The sequence below is a fragment of the Falco rusticolus genome, chromosome 3, assembly GCF_015220075.1.
Source record: "Falco rusticolus isolate bFalRus1 chromosome 3, bFalRus1.pri, whole genome shotgun sequence".
Taxonomy (NCBI): Eukaryota; Metazoa; Chordata; class Aves; order Falconiformes; family Falconidae; genus Falco; species Falco rusticolus.
The window spans coordinates 110362765-110381804 of NC_051189.1; the positions used below are offsets into that span (position 1 = coordinate 110362765).

A 19040-nucleotide genomic window follows, 5' to 3' on the forward strand; every position below is an offset into this window, starting at 1 on the left:
AGGGAGGCGAGGAGGGCTGGGGGTACCCACTCTGCCTTCACCAGGTCCCAGCTCACCCGTCGGTCGCATCCAGCGGCTGTTTGGATCCTCCCAAGCTGCAGCAGCAGCCGTAACCGATGTAGGACAGCACCAATTTCCCTGTCTTGTGCCTGAGCATTGAACCAAACTGAATCCAGCAGGGACCAGCCCTGCGACTGGAGATGAGGTGTGGGTTAGGAGCACCGAGAAAAACAATCTCTCATCCCACCCCTCCACAGCAAAAATGAACATTTTCACCCCAATTTTATGGATAGAACTGTGAGCACCAGGCATTCTGCATCACCTTGTCTGGCGAGGTGGGAGCTGGTGGGGGGGGTACTCGGCAGAGGAGCAGCAAGAAGAGCTTTGTGTCTGGCAGTGGCAGCTCTGGTGTTTGGGGGAGCCCAGGGTGCTGCTGGTCACCCCCTTTATGGCCACCATCTCCCTGCTCGGCGAGGCCCCTCCTGTGGAGAGCCCAAAGTGGGCAAATACTGGCCATCCTCACCGTGTGGGTCCCGCTGTGTGTGTGAGCCTCTTGCTGCTGCTGGAGGTCCTGGCTGGGGGATGCTCTGTTCTTGGGGAGCCCTTTGCAGGGGAGGATTTGGTGAAGTGGGGTCGGGTCTGTGCACTGGGTATGTTAGCATCCCAGTGCTTCCCTGAGCAAAACAGGAGAACCCGTGGGAGAAGGAGAACTACTTTGTTCCTGGGTGACTATTAGTTTGTTGGGGTCTTGGTTAGAAAATGCCGTTCTGTATCTTACCATCACCATCATGACTTACCTGGGCAGGGAGAAAACACAGCCAGTGCACAGCAGCCTCCGCGTCTTGACTTAGCAAGGCGGGTGAGATGCAGCATCATGAGCAGAGGAAGGTCCCGGTGTCCTCCCGAATGGGTGGTGGCTGAAGACAGGGCTGAGCAAAGGCCCCGTACGCCGGTTTTCTGGTTAACAGGAGCTTGTCAGTGCCTACATGCCCCTTGCGTGTGGGGTGCCCCATCGCTCTCCCCACGTGTGCTGGACACTGCAGTCTTGCTTTCAAAGAGAGAGCAGGTGATGCTCACGGACCATTGCCTGAGGTGTCTGCTTCACCTTTATGTAGAAACAAAATAAGGCAAGCAGCAGGGTAAGCAAAAAAAAAAAAATAATGCAAGTGGTGTATGATGGAAGGGTGAAAAAAGATTGATGGTTGTGTCGTTTGCTCAGAGAGAATCTCTAATTAGATAGGTGGCGCCGAACAATCATTTCAGCAGTTTTCTTCTGGCAGATATTGCAGATGTGTAGTGCTTTGCAGGGAACCCCGGCACGGGCAGGCACAAAGTCAGGGCAAGGAAATCCCCCCGTCACTGATAGGGAACCTGAGGCAGGTAACAAGGATGTGACTTGCGAGGAAATCTGAGAGATGGTGAGAAAAGGGAACTCGAGGCAGGGCTTCAGCAAAACCTCTTCCCCCCTCTGGTATGTGCCATTTGCCTCATCAGCCCTCCAGGCTGATGTAAGACCCCTGGGATGGAGGCAAGTCCATTAGATGGAGCAGGACTTGTCGTAATTCAAGATTTTCTGAGTCCGCAGCCAGTTTTTATCCCTGGGGAATAATGTATATTTTTGTGCATCAAATTGGCTGAGCTCCCAGGTTAAAAACTCTTGCCCCAACTCCTCTGCCTGCGACAGGTTTGCAGTAGCCCTTCTCCAAATATGAAATAAACGTCCTCCCCAAGCCAAACGCCTCCTGGGAGGACGTGGACTTTGGGTTTTATTTGCAGCATGCAAAATGCAACTTTTGCAGCCCAATTTACCGCAGTGTAGCGAGTGGGTGCAGTAGCTGAGCCGACACATCGGCACTTGGAGCTCCACATGAATGGGTTTGTACAGCCAGATGTCCGAGCAGAAAAATACACAGATTGTTAAAATTCACCCAGACTTTAGAGGGAGAGGGTGTTTCAGCTCACCCTGGCCTGCAATCTGCGTGATCACCCCCTTCCCATCTCGGCAAGGGTTTGAGCCTTGATTTATGCCTTCAAGCAGCAGCCGTTGGGTGAAGGGCTGCACCTTCTTCCTTGTCCCCCCCTAGGACTACACGCTGCTGCACGCGGAGGGTGGCAGAGCTTGATGCCAGGGTTACAGCCCAGGGCAGGGAGCATTGCTGATTTAAAGGGTATTTCCCAGTGCCATTGATTTCAGCTTTGGGGTAAGCCAGGGTGGGAATTACAGCTGCTGATGCCCAGGGCATCATTCCCCCCACCCAGGGAAACAGCATTTTGTTGCTGTTTCTGTGGCTGTATTTCATTGCTGAGCCCCACGGGGGTGTGCAGTGCTGACTCCCAGGGGGTCAGTGCAGCTGGATTGCTCTGCAGCGCAGAAAACCTGTACCCTGGGGATGCTACAGCGTGAGGGGGGAAGCAGCCACCGCCTGAACTGCCTTTTCCTAGGGGATGCGTTTGGGGTTGCTGCAAAATTGGGCCAAAACATTCTTTTCTGGTGAGAAATATGTTTTGCTCCGCGCTGGGCGTGAGGCAAACTCCCGGCCACCCTGTTGCAGCAAAGGTTGTCAGTGCCCAGCCCTCCCGTGGCATCACGCCTGCCCGCCGCCCTTTGCACCAGCTCTGTCTGTCTCAGAGCAACTGGAAATTTTCAGACCCCCAAAGCTCGGGGTTAAGCCAGGGGGGCAGCCGCATGTCGGTGGGAGATGCGTCACCTCTTGGGTGTCATTTTTTTTTCTGGGTATTTCAGGGGGAGACCCAGCTGAGAGGTTAGCTTCTCCCCGCTGCCTGCAAGGGTGGTTGCTGGGCTCAGCTGAGGCATGTCACACTGAGGACCGATGTTTTGCGCTCTCTGCTTTTATTTTGGAGCAACAGAAGAGAATCTGCAGTGAAGCAAAAAGCAGAGGGAGCTGACAGGCTGCACGGGGAGCTCGAGCCAAGGGGAAATGAGTGTCGGCGGAGAGGCTCGTGTTGGCTTCCATCTCGCCCTTTGCAGTGATGTGTCACAGGTGTCCACCCCTCCCTTGTTTTTCAGTGCTGAAACTTCGCATCTGTGCTGCTCTCCCCCCTCGCATCCAGTGTATAATGATGCAACTTCACAAGAGGGTTGTTGTCCTGATATCAAAGCCAAAAAGCCCCGAGGAGGAGACCCGCCAGGGCTGGGAAATGCTCCCAGCGCCCTGCTGGCCCTTTGCTTATCAGCCTGGAGGTGGTTTTGCAGAGCCTTTTTCCTTCAACACCTCCCGGCACGTCCCCGGCACTTGCTACGACGCCGGAGCAGCCCCCGGCCGCGCATCTGGCAGAGCCAGGCTGCTCGCTCGCATCTGCACGCTCCTCTCTGGCACCAGGTCCCGGACCCTGCAGGGACCCGAGAGGAAGCATGCCTGAGACCTTCTTTTCAGGAAGATCCCTGGGGTGCTGCCCCAAAAATAGGTACCACAAAGGAGAGGGATGTTTTGGAAAGAGGCGTCGTGACCCATGAGGGTGGGGACTCACTGCAGGTGGGGATTCCTGCCTGGGGCGCCGAGAGGGGCTGGATCGGTCCCAGGCGGCACCGCCGTGCCACCAGCTTGGCGTAGCAGCAGGCGCGGAGCAGGCAGCACCTGCGGCGAGGAGGAGAGCCTGGCCTCATCTGAAACATGCCACTGGCTGCTCCTAACCAACCTGAGACAGGCTCTGCAAGCAGAGCCACCTCTTGCCTCCTCCTCCCGCTCTAAATCACTGAGAGGCTGCTCTTCCCAGTCCGTTCCATGCCAACCCTCTCCTCTGCTTCCCCGTGCAACCCCTGCCCAGCTCCGAGAGCCCTTGTGCACCCTGGCACATCCCACCCCTCCCCGCTGGTGCCATCCCACTGACTCCAGGTGCCTGTCACTGGGCAGGAGCTGGGGGTGACCACTGCCTCACTTTCCCCTTTTCCCAAAACTTGTTCCCTTCCTCTTGCTGCCCATCGCCTGCTCTGCGTTTTGCAAAGCTCCAGAGGATGCTGCTGAGGTTGCTCACAAGCCCTAGGGTCACCCCAGGGCCAGCGTTAGCCATCCCAGGGCCAGCATTAACCCTCTGGAGCAGCGCTGCCTGTACCGGTCCATGGAAGCCTTTGCTGTGCCACTCCTGCCCCATCCCGAGTAGCAACCGTGGGCGGTCAGGTTTCCTACGGTGCTTCCCTCCAGTCCTGGTGCGCGTGGGAACTTTCCACGAGCTGTGAACACACCTAGAGCGACCAGAAAAATGTGATTTTTTGCAAGTTATACTCAGAAATGAAGCCTGGGGAACCAGCGGGGAGAAGAGGGCTTGGTTGCAAGTCTCCCCGTGGAGTGCACAGGGGTTTGGGATGCTCCCCACATCGTCTCCCCTCCGTGGGTCTGGGAACGGCTGCACTTACTGCAGGCGAACAGCACTGCCAGCGCCAGCAGGACCTTCATCTTCCTCTCACCTGCGTCTGGGAGGAGGAACAGGAGCCTGACTCAGCCCAGCAGCGTGGCCTGTCAACAGGTGCTGCCGTGTGAGCCTCGTCTCTCCAAAATCAGGTCAAATTGTCCCGAAATTTGGAGGGAGGAAGGCAGCTGTGCCCCCTTGCATCTCTGTCTCTGCCCCTTGGCCAAAAGCAGATGCTTTCTGAAGCTGTCCCCCCACCTCCCGTCCCACCGCCCAGGGCATCACGCAGCAGCAGCAACTTCCCAGCTCAGTTTTGATCTGAGAGCAAGGCAGCGCGGCAGGCGCGGCGGCGGCGTGCCTGCTGCCTCCCCCCAGGGTCCCCCGTGGTGGGAGCTGCTCACCGGGGAATCGCTCCGGCTCCGCTTCCTCGCTCCCAGTCCGTCCTGCTGCCCTCCGTGTCCGGCCCCCCGGCTCTCAACTGGAAGCGCTGAAATGACTCGTCTGTCCCAAACCCACTGCGTGCTACGCCCCTTCCCTCGCCGGCCAAACCCCCCCCTCTCCTGGGGGCTGCAGCCCGGAGTGACGCAGGGGCCGAGATGGAGTTTTTGCAGAATTCGGGGAAGATGATACTGAGTATTTACGGGGATTTCTCTCTCTGCCCAGCAGCAGCTCATGGAGGACTGGGGTGGTTTAAGCACTTTGTTTATTTTCACATGGATTAAATTTACAGCCACACTAACGAGGTCCGTGGAGGCAGGGACTTAGGGCGATCTGGATGCAGAAGGACATGGGGCGATCCGGATACAGAAGCTGTGCGTGTTCCAGCCCTGCATCCCAGCTCTGCCATCACCGGCACCAGAGCTTGGGGTAGAAGCAGTAGCGTTTGCTGTAGGTCCCAATGCTCCGCTTGAGGCAAAGCGCCAGGCTGCGGTCGCACTCGCAGGAGAGCTGGGCGCACCAGGAGCCCTCTCCTGCAGGCAGAGGGGAGCCCGAGGTCACCCCTGGCTTTGGGGGGGGGGTGACACCCCCTTTCTCCAGGGTTCTACTTACTGCAGGAGGGGCTGCCGCTGCGCCAGCTGTAGTGGTAGCCCTGCATCTTGGCGTTGCATCGGTAGCTCTGGAGGCTGTTGTAGCAGGTATCGTGCAGCTGGCAACATCTGCAGGGGAGCTCGAGGCACTGAGGGTTGGGGGTTTTCCTCCTGCTACCCCGCCCCCCTCCCCAGATTTGAAACAACGCAAGGCTGTGTTCAGGCAGGGAGATTTTTATGTGGGTACATACCTGTCTGTGGCGTCCTTGGGTTGCCCTCTGCCCCCCAAGCCGCAGTAGCAGCCGTAGGAGGAGTAGTGCAGCAAGGCGTTTTTCCCTGTCGTCTTTGTGATCATCTTGTGCAGCTCCCAGAGGCTCCCGTGAGCTGGGGACAAACCGGGGGGGGGGTGTGGGGGTGTGGAAATTGGTGGGGTTGATGCTGCCACCCAGCTCCCCAGCAGCATCTCCATCCCTCTGGCCCCCAAACTGGTGCTAGGTGAGTGAGGTCTTAGAAGCAAGTAGATGCAACTGAGAGGAAGCTTACTCCCAGCTCGGTGCAGGAGAGCTTTTGTGTTTGGGAGAGGTGGTGATGGGGAAAGACTAAGAAATCACCAGCCTGGTCCCAATTTCCATCGATATAACTGCATGGAGAGCTGTGGGACAGGTGCGGGTGAGGACACTTACCCCAAGCAAACAGCACAGTGAAGGTGAGGAGAGACTTCATCTTTTTGACAGTCCTGGGAAAGGAAACCAAACCGTTTCCCCGTTCTGTCAACCACTTTCTTGTTTGCTTCCCTCCTTGTCCAGGGCAGAGATGCTCCCCAGCTCTGAGGATTAGGGCAGATGAGCAGGGTGAGGATGTCCCCGTCGCCGTTGCTTTGGCCCAAAGCGCTGCTGTGTCGGGGATGGGAAGCAGAGGGTTGGAAAAAAGCAAAATGAAGGGAAAGGAAGAAAAGTTGGAGGAAGGATCAGCCCTAGAGAGGGCTGCACCCTGCTGCTCTGCCTCTGGGCTGGCACCTCAGGGAGCCTCTCCTTTGCTCCTGCTTCCCCAGCACGGACCTCACTCCCTGCGCCCACCACGGCTTTTGTTAAAGTAAGAAAGAGAGGAGAAGCCTTTGTCCATTCCCACTTACCTCAGGAAAGCGGCCGCTTGCTTGCAGGGCCCTGCAGCCAGCAGGGCTTTCCTTATATAGTGTTTGCTCCCCACTGTCGATGCTTGGCTCCCCCAAATCTTGCTGACTGGGCTTTTCCGCAGAGGAGAAGGTGCCATCCTTCCCCTTTACAGGAATACAAGAAATCCCCCTCAGCACCCCAGCGCCATACCCCACGCACGGGAGGGCTGAGCCAGCAAAGCAGCATCATTTCCAGCTCAAGGAGGAAGCCAACACTCTCTGCTGCCTGCAGAGATGCCCGAGGACCTTTCCCCTGCCCTCCCCAGCACCACGGCGCTGTATCGGGGTGGGGGTGGGGAATAATAGCCCTGATTCAGCTTTTGAATCCTAGCAGCCGTGAATGAAGCAGGTGTGGGGTTTTCAAGGGGTTGTACGGTTTGGGAGCTGCTCCTCTGCCACGCTGCAAAGGTGATTCAGGGTGAGTTACCAATTCTTTAAGAGAAGTATATGAGCAGCAATAAAAGCATCTCTAAACACGCAGTTCCCAGAAACACGGGGTTACGCAGATAGCGGATGATTAAACGCTCGCCCAGCGTGAGAGGAGAATGAAACAAAATAGGTACTTTTGGATGAGTGAATGCAACTTCTCTTTATTTCCCTCTGTATTATTTTTTCATCTCCTTGTTGAAGCCCCTGTGCAGAACTCATCCCTTACGGAGAAATCAGCCACCAACTTCACTGCCTTCCTAAATTAGCATCTGCCTTGGGATGGCCAAGGCTTTGACATCTTCTCTCCTCTGCAGATCACTGTTCTTTAGCCTTGATTTTGGCTAGCTTATTTACGTCAGTGTCACAGGAGGGTCTCAGATCCCCTCCCACATTTTCCCACTTCCAGTATTCCTGTAAAAACACCTTTTGGTCCTATCTCACCTCGCCCTTAGTGCACCATTTTTTAAGCTCCAGGAGCGAGTTCAGCTAGCGTTGCTGAGAAAAGCCAAAAAAACTGACTGCCATCAGGGCTCGCTGCTGTGGAATTGTTTTGTTAACAAACCCCAGGGAGCTTTATTTGGTGGCATTTATTTGTCCCCATTGCTTGATGCAAAGAGCTTCTCCATAGCTGGGGACCCGGAGCAGCAATACTGCCCCAAGCGGGATAGATTTGGTGATAGATCTGTGAATTCCATCTGCTGCTGGATCTTCAGCTTTTCCAGGCAGCTGACGGGACCATGGAAATATTGGGGTATCAGGCAGATGGTGTGACTAAGCTGTGCGATGCAAAAGTGCTCGCCGGACCCAGCAGCCCAGACGCCACCATCGCAGTGTCTCAGTGGCTCTTTCAGAAAAACACCACAGAGAATCATTTTGAAAACCTTTTATTATCTGTGGGAAATTAAATCAAGAGAGAAAAGAGAAGAGGAAGGGACATAAAAAATGGAAGCCGCCGTGTCTTTATGGGAAGTGGGGGATCTCCATCCGTAACGCGGACACCCTTCCTCACCCTGAGCATCACCTTGCGGGGAGCCTTGCTGGCTTCGGCTGTTCAGCCCCCATGTCAGGCTTTTCTTGCCACAGCAATGGGGAAAGCCAGTCAAAATCTGCAACTTTGTGTGCAGGTTTCCCCTCCTCAGCACTGGAGCTTACTTCCTCGGCATTTCAGCTTGAAATAGAAGCGGTAGGATTTATTGTAGGAATGCAAAGTGCTCGCGAAGCACGAAGTCACCGCCTTGTCACATAGACAGGTCTCTCTCTTGCACCAGCTCTGCTCATCACCTGTGGAGGGAAAACACGGTGCTCTGCAGTGGCTTTTCTGGCTTGCATCGGCGATGGAGTCCCCTCGGGGCACCCTGATGCCTGGAGCAGCCCGGGGGAAGCACAGGAGGAAGCGTGCCCGGTGCTTGCCCTCTCCAACCTGCTCACGTCCCTTGCAATGCCCATTTATTTATCGTACGCTGCCTCCTCCCATGCGCACCCACCCGGGTATCAGGCTGGTTCCATCCCTGGGGGATGCCCTCCTGTGTGCCCTGCTCTGGGGCTTGGGTGTCATGGGGAGCAGCGCTGGTTGCCCACCTCTGTGGGACCCCCTGCCTGTCGGTACTCACTGCAAACAATGTCTCCATCAGCAATGTCGAAGTGGTAGGGGGTTATCAGGGGTCTGCACTTGCCCTCTCTCAGCTTCCTGTAGCAGCAGTCGTGAGCGCGGCAGCACCTGTGAGGGGCACCACATCAAACTGCTGCCCCCAACCCCCCCTCCCCATGATAAAGGAAGGTCCAGCATCAAATCTAAGGTGCCCGGGAGGAGGGGGATGACAAGGCAGCAGCAAGACGTGGCTGGGGAACGGTGCAAAGCCCCATCAGAGCACAGCAGCACCAGCAGACTGCCAGCGAGGAGCTTTGGACGGATCCCTGCGCACCCCGCAGCCGGGCAGCGATGCTCTTCCAGGTACTCACTGATCGGTGGCGTCCACTGGGGTCCCTCTGCCCCCGATGCCGCAGAAACACCCGTACCAGCTGTAGGAGAGCAGGGCGCTTTTCCCCGTGGCCGACTTGATCATCCGCTCCAGCTCCAAAACGCTGCCGTGAGCTGGCAGCAGCCCTGCGGAGGGGCAGAGGGTCGGGCTCGCGCCGGTGCCCAGCGAGGGGGCAGGCAGAGTTACCCATGAGGAATTAAAGGCTGGTGTGGGCTGGAAATACATGCTTTCGGGCATGTGAACCATGGGAAGCCCCCCCAAAACCCCCTCAGGATTATGTCTGGTTTCTGCAGCTCCCTGATCCCATCTGGCAGAAGGTATTCCTGCTCTCTGTACAGGCTGTGCCATGCCTGCATCCTGCAGCTGGCAATGCCACATGGCCAGGATCGGCCGTGGGCTTGGCACAGGCAGGAAAGCAGGTGACAGCAGGCTCCAGAGCCCCTTAAAATAAATATGGATGTCGGCATCCCAAAGCCTCACCGTCACAAGTATCTCCAGGACCACAGCAGTGCTACACGAAGCATTAAACTGCAAAATTTAAACAAAAACCTGAATCGTGCACAAAGTCTCTGGGTTTGTACACCTCTTTTGCCATGCAGATGAGATCCCAGCCTGGCCTGGTGAAACCAGGGCACTTACCACAAGCCAAGAGCATGGCAAAGAGGAGATTCTTCATCCTCAGTCTGGCCCTGGAGGAGGAAACAACAGCAGGTGATGAGCAGCACCTCAGGGGCAGGACAGACGCTGCCCTCAAGCCCCTGCCAAGGGCATGGGGCTGGTCGGGTGCACCCTGGCAGCACTGCACGGTGATGTTACTGTCCCCATGGATGTATGTCATCCTGAAGGTATCACCGTGCCCAAGTACACACAGCTGACTCCTGATGGAACCTCTTGACTCCGGTTTTGGGATGCAGCACTTGGCAGGGATGTGTACTGGGACACAGCGGTTCTCCTGCCTGGGGCTGATGGAGAAACTCACCGCCTGCAGCCTCCCGCCGCCGCCCCACGTGCTGTCTGATGAAATAACAGCAATAAAATCCCCCCTCTCCTTACCCCGCCTGAACCTCGCAGCTCCAAGGCTGCTGGCTCGGCGGGTTTGCTTTATATAGATGGTGAGGTCCACCCCCTCCTCTATCTGCACTGACGGCGCTATTCATCGCAGAGCAGGTCTCGCTGAGTGGCCCCTCGGTGAAGAGCAGGTTTCCATCCTTTCCCTCTGCCAGAAACAAGAGTTTCCCCATAGTGGTGTGCCATCAGCGCAGCTGGCATGATGCTCCCTCTGCCATCTCACTTCTGCCATCTCCATCTCGGGCCAATGCAGCTCCCGGATGAGGCCAGACAAAGTCTTGGCCATGGTTTTACAAACTGAGGGATTTAGTGGCTGGAGAGTCAGGACAAAAGCGATTTACGCCCAGGAGGTGCAGAGCTGGCACCACAGAGGATGTTGCATCCTTGCTCCAGCTGCAGAGGTGGCTCTTTGGCCTCAGTGTCGTCTCAAGCGGGCACTTGGTTTCGCTAACTCACACCCTGCATCCTCAGAGATGGGTTCTCTTGGGTCTTTCCCTTGCAATTGCCCCCCCCCAATCCATGTCTGCATCCAAATCCAGCCACACGGAATCGCAAAGGGAGGTGAAGGGATTCCGGTCCTGCCCTCAGGGCACAGGAGACTCCAGGAGTGTGTGGGCAAGGGGTCCGCGAAATTAAATCAGCAGCAGCAAAGGCTGGAAACGCCATGGAAACCCAACTCGGAATGCTTTTTGAATACAGTATTTAATCACCATAACTGAGACACAATACAAAGACACATGGGAGGCAGAAAACTGGAGGAGATAAGAAACAAAAGCTGCTATCTTCCCTGTGAAACCACGAGGCAAACACACACACAAATGGAGGGTATCAGGCACGTATGCAGGGCTCCACCCGCTGCAATTAACCACCCTTCTAGGGAAGGGAATGTGGGGTGGAGGGGTGGGATTGTAAGAAAATGGCTTGGGGTCTGTATCCAAGAAGAAAATACCTTGTGGAATTTCTTGAGAGCCACCAAAGCTGCTCACTGGAAGCGACGTCGCCTCCCGGCTGTCCTCCAATGCTGGCAGAGATGTCCATCCAGGGGCTTTTCTTCCCTCCAACCTTGTATTTCCTGCTGCCAAGTGGAATAAAAAGCCATCCAAGCTTGATAAGGAAAGGCTGAGGAGCAGCAGCTTACCTGCCTCCCCACTCAGGCGTACCGAGTGGCTTACCCACTCTCCATCTGCACAAGAAACCATCTCAAAATGCTGCGATGCAAACCGATGGGCATCACTCCGACACCCAAACCCTCTGCTTTCCCCACCTGACTTTGAAAACCATGGCATTTGAGTATCCCTTTCCCACCTCACCCACAAAAAACTTCCATTGCGGAAGATTTTCCCTGTTGTGTTCTGTGCTGCTCATGCTCACACGCTTTGGCCTTGCAGGTCCTTGCCCTTCAGGGCAGGTTTGCTGCTGTGTTGTGCCCGATGGTGAAAGATGGACCTGATCGCTTGGGGTTTTGCCGTAGAGTTTGGCTAAACCTGTATAAAAGGCACCGTCCGGGGGCCTAAACAGAGACCAGAGGGCTGGGATCGAGCAGGTTGGGGATCCACAGGTGGCTTTAACCAAATCCCCTTGTTTTAAACCCTCCCTCTCTACAGAGTTCTCAGGAGAGTGAGCACCCCAAGTTAAACCCTCTCTTCACAGAGCCACAAACCCTAGGGCTTAAAAACCACCCGTGGAAGTTACTATCCCATTGGAAACATGAAACTTTTCAGCCTTTCTATGGAGCAAACAAAGAGGGGTATCAACATCTGTGTGTTCAGGGACTTATTGAAATGTAAATACACCTGGTGCTTTGATCTGCAAAACGTTTGTGTCTTCTGTGTGGTGTTGCTCAACATCCTCTGGATGGGATGAGCTGATATGTGACTATTTTCTTACCTTTTCAGCGCACAGGTATGCCTTGATCTTCCCCCACCTGCAGGGTGGAGATCCCCGGGGTTGAGGGTAGATAAAGTTATTTATTGCTCGTTTCTTGCTGCCTTTGATGGGCATCTGTTGGTGGGAGAAGCATCTGGTTAACTAGAAGCGGGTTTAAATAGGGATTAATGGGGAAGAGATGGAAATGTCAGCGTTATGTGGGGTGTTCCCACAATGAAAACTGACTCAGGGATCATTTATAGCCTGGGGGATCAGAAGGACTCCCCCCTCCCTGTCAGCAGACACCAGGGTGCCAAGCGTCCAGGCACAAAGCAAACTGCAAAATCCCCCAGGGAGTTGTTTTAGGTCCCTGGATGATCTTGTGCATGAAGTGTAATGTTTTAAAGGTGTTCTCATCAAACACCTGATAAGTTTGGTGTTTATTTGTCTGGTCTTATTCAGCAATCGTTCAGGTGAAGCTGTTCAATCACAGTATCTTGAAACTCATGCCACAGGGGGGTTAGAACCAAGTCCCGTTGCTCTCATTCTGCTGCCTTTGCTCAGGACAGGGTGTAACACCATATTTTTAAACTTTCAGGGTTAAGAAAAAAAAAAAAAAAAAGGTTTTCTGTATTCAAGTGGGGTGACAACTGCAGAGTTTTGCTTTGGGTGGGATGGGGGAAAGAGAGCTCTTGCAGGAGGGATGGGGACAGCCTCAGCATCACACTCACCTACAGGGTTTGGAGCAGTTGTGTGGGAGACAGCCCTGCTGCTACACCCCTGCTCACCCCCCCATCTCCCTTGTGCCCCCCAGGACGAAGCCTCCAGCCCCACACAAGATGCTGGGGCTGTCCCCCGCCACCTTCAAGGCCCAGCACTGCAGACTGTTTCTCCACAGAGCCCACACGTGGACACCGCAGTCGTCCCCTGGTCCAGGTATATCCCTCCCATCTGTGCCAGCACATTGTGGCCATCCCAGGCCTGGTTATATCCCTGGGCCCATGCTGGGACACCAGGCCTGTCCCCAGGCCCAGTTATAGCCCCCAGGCCCACGCTGGGACACCAGGGCTGTCCCCAGGCCCAGTTACATCCCCTGGGCCCACACTGGGACACCCACACCGGAGTGTCACGGCCGCCCCTGGGCCCATCCCACAGGCCGCTGCTGTGCCGGGGCAGCTAGGCCGTGTAGCCCACCGCAGCCGCACTGGGCTCAAGGAGCCCAGGGCGCGGGGACCCGAACGGACCCCGGCGCCGCCATCCTTCGGGCCGCGACGTGGCCCCTGGAGGACCGCGCGCGGCGGCGCTCCGGCCACTTCGTCTCTGTGGTGGCGGGGCGGGGTCTACCGCGCGACCGGAAGTGGAGCGATCGCCATGGCAACGCGGCTGTGTTTGCCGGCGGGCGCGGGCGGCCCGGGGCGGCAGGTGAGGGGTGACAGGGTCGGGCTGGGCCCGAGACCGGCTGAGGGACTGGGTTGTGGGGCTGGGGGGTGGCTGTGGGGCCGAGGGGCCGTGCAGTTGGGTTATAGGGCCGGGGCCTGGCCGCAGAGTTGGGTTATAGGGCCGGGGCTTGGCTAGAGGGGCCGTGCAGTTGGGTTATAGGGCCGGGGCCTGGCCGTGGGGCTGTGGAGTTGGGTTATAGGGCCAGGGCCTGGGTGAGGGGCTATGCAGTTGGGTTATAGGGCCAGGGCCTGGCTGCAGAGTTGGGTTATAGGGCCGGGGCCTGGCTAGAGGGGCCGTGCAGTTGGGTTATAGGGCCGGGGCCTGGCCGTGGGGCTGTGGAGTTGGGTTATAGGGCCAGGGCCTGGGTGAGGGGCTATGCAGTTGGGTTATAGGGCCAGGGCCTGGCTGCAGAGTTGGGTTATAGGGCCGGGGCCTGGCCGCAGAGTTGGGTTATAGGGCCGGGGCCTGGTCGTGGGGCTGTGGCGTTGGGTTATAGGGCTGGGGCCTGGCCACGGAGTTGGGTTATAGGGCCGGGGCCTGGCTGTAGGACTAGGCTTAGCTGTGGGGCTGGGGCCAGGCTGTGGCACTGAGGGCTCTTCCGTGCGGCAGGCTAAGGGCCTGGGGTGCCTGCCCTCCCAGGCCCTGGGGTCACCATGTTTGGGGGCACTTGTGGGCACAGCCCTCCATGACTGGAGTTCCCCATCCCAATTGAGGCACCCAAATGTAAAGCACACCATATTTAAAACAACTCCTCATAGTTAACCTCTAATATATACTGTGCTGAAGCAGAGCAGGCCCTTGCTCAGGAGGGTCTCACCATGGCTTTGGACAGGTTGTTTGCTTTGAGTTTTTTGTTTGAACTGGTGGTGTAACTGGTGATACCTGGTAAGTGCTCTGATGCACTTGGGAGTTCCTCTTCAGAGGCTGCCGAACTACAGCTTGTTGCCTTGGTGTTTATTTGTTAGAGGCAGTAAACGAAAGGCACACACCTTCTCCTTCCCACAAGCTCCTAGGTAACTCTGATGAGTCACTTGGGCAGCGTGTCCCTGTCCGGAGCTCTGCTGGAGGCTTACAGAGGGACAGATCTCTCCCTCCAAGCAGCTCTGTACTGGAGCGGGTCAGGGCACGCCTGTGTGCTGGGACTGGGCCTTGGCTTTGCTTGGTGTTGGCTTGCTGAGCCTTTCCATTTCATGGAAGCGGAGGAGAAATCTAGTGTTAACACATTACTGGCAAAAGGTTGTGGAACAACAGCAGTGGCTGTTCCCTTCTGTTCGTTTGTTTGTTTTGGGGTGATGAACAGGAGGTGAGTCCAACTTTATCATTACTAGAGAATGCCAGGGGCTCAAAGTTGATGTTTTCTTTTTCCTCCTTGATAAATCCTGCTATGCAAACCACAGAAAAAGAAGAGGTGCATGACCCTGTTGCGCTTCTAAAAAATGTTGTTGTAAGGTTGTGGCCCAGTTGTTTGGGCTGTTGGACTCCTTTGTCCTGGTAAAGCACAGGTGGTCTGAGCGCAGCTTAAATTGGGGAACACACAGCAGAACATGACTTCATCTTTAACAGGGGGTTAGTATCAATCTCTGTTAAGCAGCTTTTGGTCACAGGAGAAGTCAGAATGGGTTTCTCTGTATTGAATCAGACTTACTCAATTTCAAAGGTCTTCAGAGCTTTTTAAAAAGTGAAGTGTAGTGAATCTTACTCAAAAGTCTGCAACAGGAACTTGATCTGTCACTGCAGGAACAGCAAAAAGGCCAGATCTGTGCTTTGAAGTCTACTCATCTCCCATTTTCACTGAGTGTCTAGCTTCAGAATAAAATGCTTCTGTTCTTTCCATCAAAAACTTTAAGTTGGGAAGGGCATAACTTCCTGACGCTCTGGGTCAACTTTAAACAATCCCTGACAAAGCCAGCACCTATAAATACACGTATCCCGCCGTCTCTGACTCAGCTGTTACTGAACCGTAGAATTGCTGCCTGCCTGCATGGTGATACACCAGATTTATTGCTATTATTAGCTGACATGCAGCACAGAAGTGGGAGCTGTAGGGAGATTAAGCTCTCTAGAAACTTTCTGGCTGATTCCTGTAACTTTTCCCTCTGCTACCCCATCCACAGGTGCCTTGAGAAGCAATGGCCACAGCAGCTCTCCTGAACTTAGCACCATCTCACTTCTACTTCCCTTCAAGCACGGCAGCTGTTTTCTTGTGGACAAACACCATAGACATGCATGTCACCAGGCCAAAATCTGCCAAGGGACGCACGAGGTCAAGCTTCAATTACTCTCAGAGCGTGGAAGCCTGTCCTTGCCGAGTGCCATCTTCCCCGCCACCAGCAGCTCCTCATGAGGTGGTTAACAGCCAGAGAGCATCGTTCACAAAACCAGCATTCCCATCTGGCCATGTGTCTCCTGAGGAAATCCCAGAGCTCCTGCAGCAAATACCTTTGAGGAGCTCCTCTTCCCTGAACAAGTACAGGGTGCTCCCCTCTATCGGCTGGAAAGGTGAAGGGAGTGGCACTGTGGATGCAGTGGCTGAACAGACCAACCAGCTGAAAGTGAACAGGGAGCTGGAGGACACTCCGAAAATCAAAACTCTTTCTGGGGAAGAAGGATCTGCCAGCACATTGCCAGAAAGCGATGTCCCCGCTGAAGAGAGCTCACAGGTGCAGTGTCCCCCCAAGAAACTGGGAATGCAACTGAGGCAGGAGAGCCCTTCGATGTTGACTGTAAATTTGGAGGAGCCTCCGAAAGAAGAGTCGCACTTGCTGCTCGCTATTCGATCTCCCTCTGGTCAGAGATTTGAACATCATTTCAAGCCCACTGACAGTCTCCAGACGGTCCTTGCTGTGGCAGAACAGAAGATGTCAGCCAAATACAAACGCTGCAGTGTTGAAACGATGGAGGTGCCTCGAAGGAGTTTCCCTGACCTTACGAGGTCCCTCCATGAATGTGGGATTCTCCACAAGTCCGTGCTGTGCATCTGCCAGAAAGAGCAGCATGATGCAGGTCTTTAGGTGCACAGAGGCGCCGCTGTGGGTCTTTCTGCTGAGTGGGATGCATTACTTCTTTTGAAAAACAGCCTGGTATTTTCTGGGCCTACTTCATCTTGCCACCTTCCAAAAATTCCCCTTGAAGCACACTTGTGTAAACATGTTGAAACAATATTTCAAGTGTATATACCTGCTACATAAGTAGCATCTTGTTTCATGTGTGCCATCACAAATTGCGTCCTGAGCACCACCAACCTTTGGCCTTCTGGGTTTCTTGAAAGTGCTGATGATGTTCTTTGAAGACTGAAGTTTCTGAGACCTCTCCCCATGTCCTTTTCTATTATGGTGGGAAGGTGCCACTTCCCAGAGTGGATCTGCGTGCAGAGGCACTTATTTGGGAAGGTAAAAACAAAACTGTGTTATTCTGGAGCACCATCTTCACCCTAAACATCTTCTTGAGTGTGACCGAAAAGGAGATCAAACCCCAAACCCATCTGGAAATAACAGTGATTACACATTAACGGATTAATGTGAAGTATTAAATTGCCAGACCGATGGTAATACACCTGTGAGGGCTCAGCTCTTTCTGGATAACCTCAGTGCAGCTTTTAAGAGTGACTACATCACCTTTTTAAGAACAGCTAGTCATTATTTTGGCTGTATTGGTGAGCAGCAGGATTTTCTACTTAGTTTTCCTTCTCTCATTCAACTCATGCTCCATAAGTAAGAATAGATGGATAGTTAAGATGGGATGTTACGTAATACTTCCATTTAACACCTTTACACTGAAATGAGTGAGTCCAAGCAAGCAAGGGGCTGCTTTGAGAAATTTTAAATAAAAATACATTAATTGGATTTGACTGAGGAATTGGCTTATGCAGTAGACTGTGTTTTACTATGCTACCATCAAAAAAGGCTGATAGGGTAACCTGGCAGGTTTAGATAAACACAGTGCTAAAAAAAATACCTAAGTTTCTAATGGAAATACACATGGTTCAAAGGCAGTATTTCAATCTACTAAAAAAAACGGATAGCTTGCTACACAGATAAGCTAGCTGTAATATCCGGAGGTAAACCTGACTTTTTTTTTTTTTAACCTCAGCGTAACTGGAGCAGCAGTAGAAAGCTGATGCTGGGGTTGACCAGGAGTATAGTGGCTCATTCTAAAGCCAAGTGTTTGGGGTCCAGTGGCTTTATGAAAATGGTACCTGATGGAACAGCATTGCCTGCTACTGTGGGTGATGGTAACTGCGCTGTGGCAATCCCCATGTTCAGGGAGATCAGGATATCCGAACATGTGGGGGCTTGTAATCAAACCTCAGTGGGGAGCAAAGCATTTCATGTTTCGAGAGCAGGAACCATTTTCTGTGTTTCATTTGGCGTTAGGTGGTTAATTCCCTTATTATGATTTTGTGTATACTGTATTCCTTCTCCATTTCAGAGTGTCTTCATACTGTGTGGTAGTGTAATCAATAAAACCTTTCAGGCTGAAACCTGAACTTGGAATGGTTTATGTGAACAGGAGGTTTAGCCATCGCATATTCTCTTAAACAAGAAATGCCGTTAACTTGATGGCAAATACCTCAGGGACCGTCCAAATCAGACTTTGGGACGGTCAGCTGCCATTCACACCACCTTGCAAGTGCCTTCCCAGAGTTTTTCTCTCTGTCCTCTATTAAATACAAGATTGCAGCATGAAAGAAGCACTTTGGATCAGTGACTGCCTACTGCTAACAACAGAGACAGGGCAAACCACCACGCAGGCTTGAGAGCGTACAGGGCTGATGTTCTTCCACTTCTGCTCTTGGTTAAAACAACTTGGATCACAGTGGACAGCACTTCTTGTGCTAGGGGATATTCCTCCTGAATATCTCCATCTAAGATGAAGCTGAATGAGTTTGGTCCTCTAACCAACTTACCCCAGGCTACAGCATCTCCCAAGAGGTGCGTTTTAATTATTCCCTTTTCTAAAAACCCCATCAGGCAAGTGCAGAGCAGGGAAAACACCTCTCTTCTCCCTGCATTGTCCTTCCCATCCCTTCCAAAGTCATCTGGGCATGCAGGGGATGATGCCAACTCTGCCAACTCCAGCACAAGAAGGAAAAGAAGAGTATTTATGTCACCTCATTTATTGTGTGGTATCATTTAAAGAGCCTCCTCCTGGGAAGTTTTTAAAAATTTCAGCATTAAATCAGATGAAGTTCAGTCTGTCACAGGATGCTTTGAGAAGGTCATAAATAGAAAAAAACACCAGGACTCCCAGCTGGGAACGTCCTTACCTAAGGCTTTTAAACAACAACAAAGTATTCAAGCAAGAAATTAGCCAAGGCATTGTTCAGTATGTGTTCTTTATTCCAATTAAAAGTACATTAGAAACAGCACACAGGACCAGCAGCAGCTTTCATGACAATTCAACCCAATACTCTGCTGTCACGAGGTCATTCAACTGTACTATTAAAGTAGGTGATTGAAACAAGTCTTCCACTCGACACGCAAGCACTCACTCACCTGCCACTTTAAATAGGTTTCCAACAGAATAAAAATAGATACACCCCAGAATACAAAAAGTTTAATTTTAACAGTTGTTTTTTTTTTTTTTTTCACTAAAGCCTTTATACAAATTGATAAAAGGGTGCACAATTTCCTAAAATTTTAGGTACATTTTAAATGAGCCTTTTTTTACTTGGTAAAAGGATCCATGTTCCTG

At 53.5% G+C, this 19040-nt stretch overlaps 4 protein-coding genes and 1 long non-coding RNA gene across 5 annotated transcripts; 1 reads left to right on the forward strand and 4 right to left on the reverse strand.

Moving 5' to 3' along the window:
• Positions 1-2867: 2867 nt before the first annotated feature.
• On the reverse strand, positions 2868-4830 carry LOC119145229 (basic phospholipase A2 A-like). The gene is made up of 5 exons (XM_037381507.1): positions 4767-4830; positions 4373-4429; positions 4072-4201; positions 3490-3596; positions 2868-3351 (listed from the first exon to the last, which is right to left on the reverse strand). The coding sequence occupies exons 2-5, from the start codon at positions 4410-4412 to the stop codon at positions 3227-3229; spliced, it is 402 nt and encodes a 133-aa protein (XP_037237404.1). The 5' UTR covers positions 4413-4429; positions 4767-4830; the 3' UTR covers positions 2868-3226.
• Positions 4831-5211: 381 nt separating this feature from the next.
• On the reverse strand, positions 5212-6662 carry LOC119144556 (basic phospholipase A2 Cdr-13-like). Its single transcript, XM_037380057.1, has 5 exons — positions 6526-6662; positions 6078-6129; positions 5645-5790; positions 5416-5522; positions 5212-5336 (listed from the first exon to the last, which is right to left on the reverse strand). The coding sequence occupies exons 1-5, from the start codon at positions 6660-6662 to the stop codon at positions 5212-5214; spliced, it is 567 nt and encodes a 188-aa protein (XP_037235954.1).
• Positions 6663-8128: 1466 nt separating this feature from the next.
• Positions 8129-9648, reverse strand: LOC119145319 (phospholipase A2, membrane associated-like). The gene is made up of 4 exons (XM_037381707.1): positions 9612-9648; positions 8953-9097; positions 8604-8710; positions 8129-8274 (listed from the first exon to the last, which is right to left on the reverse strand). The coding sequence occupies exons 1-4, from the start codon at positions 9646-9648 to the stop codon at positions 8129-8131; spliced, it is 435 nt and encodes a 144-aa protein (XP_037237604.1).
• Positions 9649-10726: 1078 nt separating this feature from the next.
• Positions 10727-12756, reverse strand: LOC119144466. The gene is made up of 2 exons (XR_005103136.1): positions 11928-12756; positions 10727-11115 (listed from the first exon to the last, which is right to left on the reverse strand). It is a non-coding gene; the product is annotated as an uncharacterized LOC119144466 (long non-coding RNA).
• Positions 12757-13240: 484 nt separating this feature from the next.
• On the forward strand, positions 13241-18849 carry UBXN10 (UBX domain protein 10). Its single transcript, XM_037379935.1, has 2 exons — positions 13241-13328; positions 15461-18849. The coding sequence occupies exon 2, from the start codon at positions 15476-15478 to the stop codon at positions 16355-16357; it is 882 nt and encodes a 293-aa protein (XP_037235832.1). The 5' UTR covers positions 13241-13328; positions 15461-15475; the 3' UTR covers positions 16358-18849.
• Positions 18850-19040: the final 191 nt, after the last annotated feature.

Coding starts and splice junctions, on each gene's coding strand:
- LOC119145229 (XM_037381507.1), bottom strand. CDS start 4,412: ATGAAGGTCCTGCTGGCGCTGGCAGTGCTGTTCGCCTGCA. Junction 4,202..4,372: donor GGCAGTGCTGTTCGCCTGCA/GTAAGTGCAGCC, acceptor TGGTCGCTCTAG/GTGTGTTCACAGCTCGTGGA. Junction 3,352..3,489: donor GGCAGGAATCCCCACCTGCA/GTGAGTCCCCAC, acceptor GGGTCCCTGCAG/GGTCCGGGACCTGGTGCCAG.
- LOC119144556 (XM_037380057.1), bottom strand. CDS start 6,662: ATGGCACCTTCTCCTCTGCGGAAAAGCCCAGTCAGCAAGATTTGGGGG. Junction 6,130..6,525: donor CAAGCGGCCGCTTTCCTGAG/GTAAGTGGGAAT, acceptor TTCCTTTCCCAG/GACTGTCAAAAAGATGAAGT. Junction 5,523..5,644: donor CCCAAGGACGCCACAGACAG/GTATGTACCCAC, acceptor GCTCCCCTGCAG/ATGTTGCCAGCTGCACGATA.
- LOC119145319 (XM_037381707.1), bottom strand. CDS start 9,648: ATGAAGAATCTCCTCTTTGCCATGCTCTTGGCTTGTG. Junction 8,711..8,952: donor CCAGTGGACGCCACCGATCA/GTGAGTACCTGG, acceptor TGCCCCTCACAG/GTGCTGCCGCGCTCACGACT. Junction 8,275..8,603: donor TGATGGAGACATTGTTTGCA/GTGAGTACCGAC, acceptor TTCCCTCCACAG/GTGATGAGCAGAGCTGGTGC.
- UBXN10 (XM_037379935.1), top strand. CDS start 15,476: ATGGCCACAGCAGCTCTCCTGAACTTAGCACCATCTCACTTCTACTTC.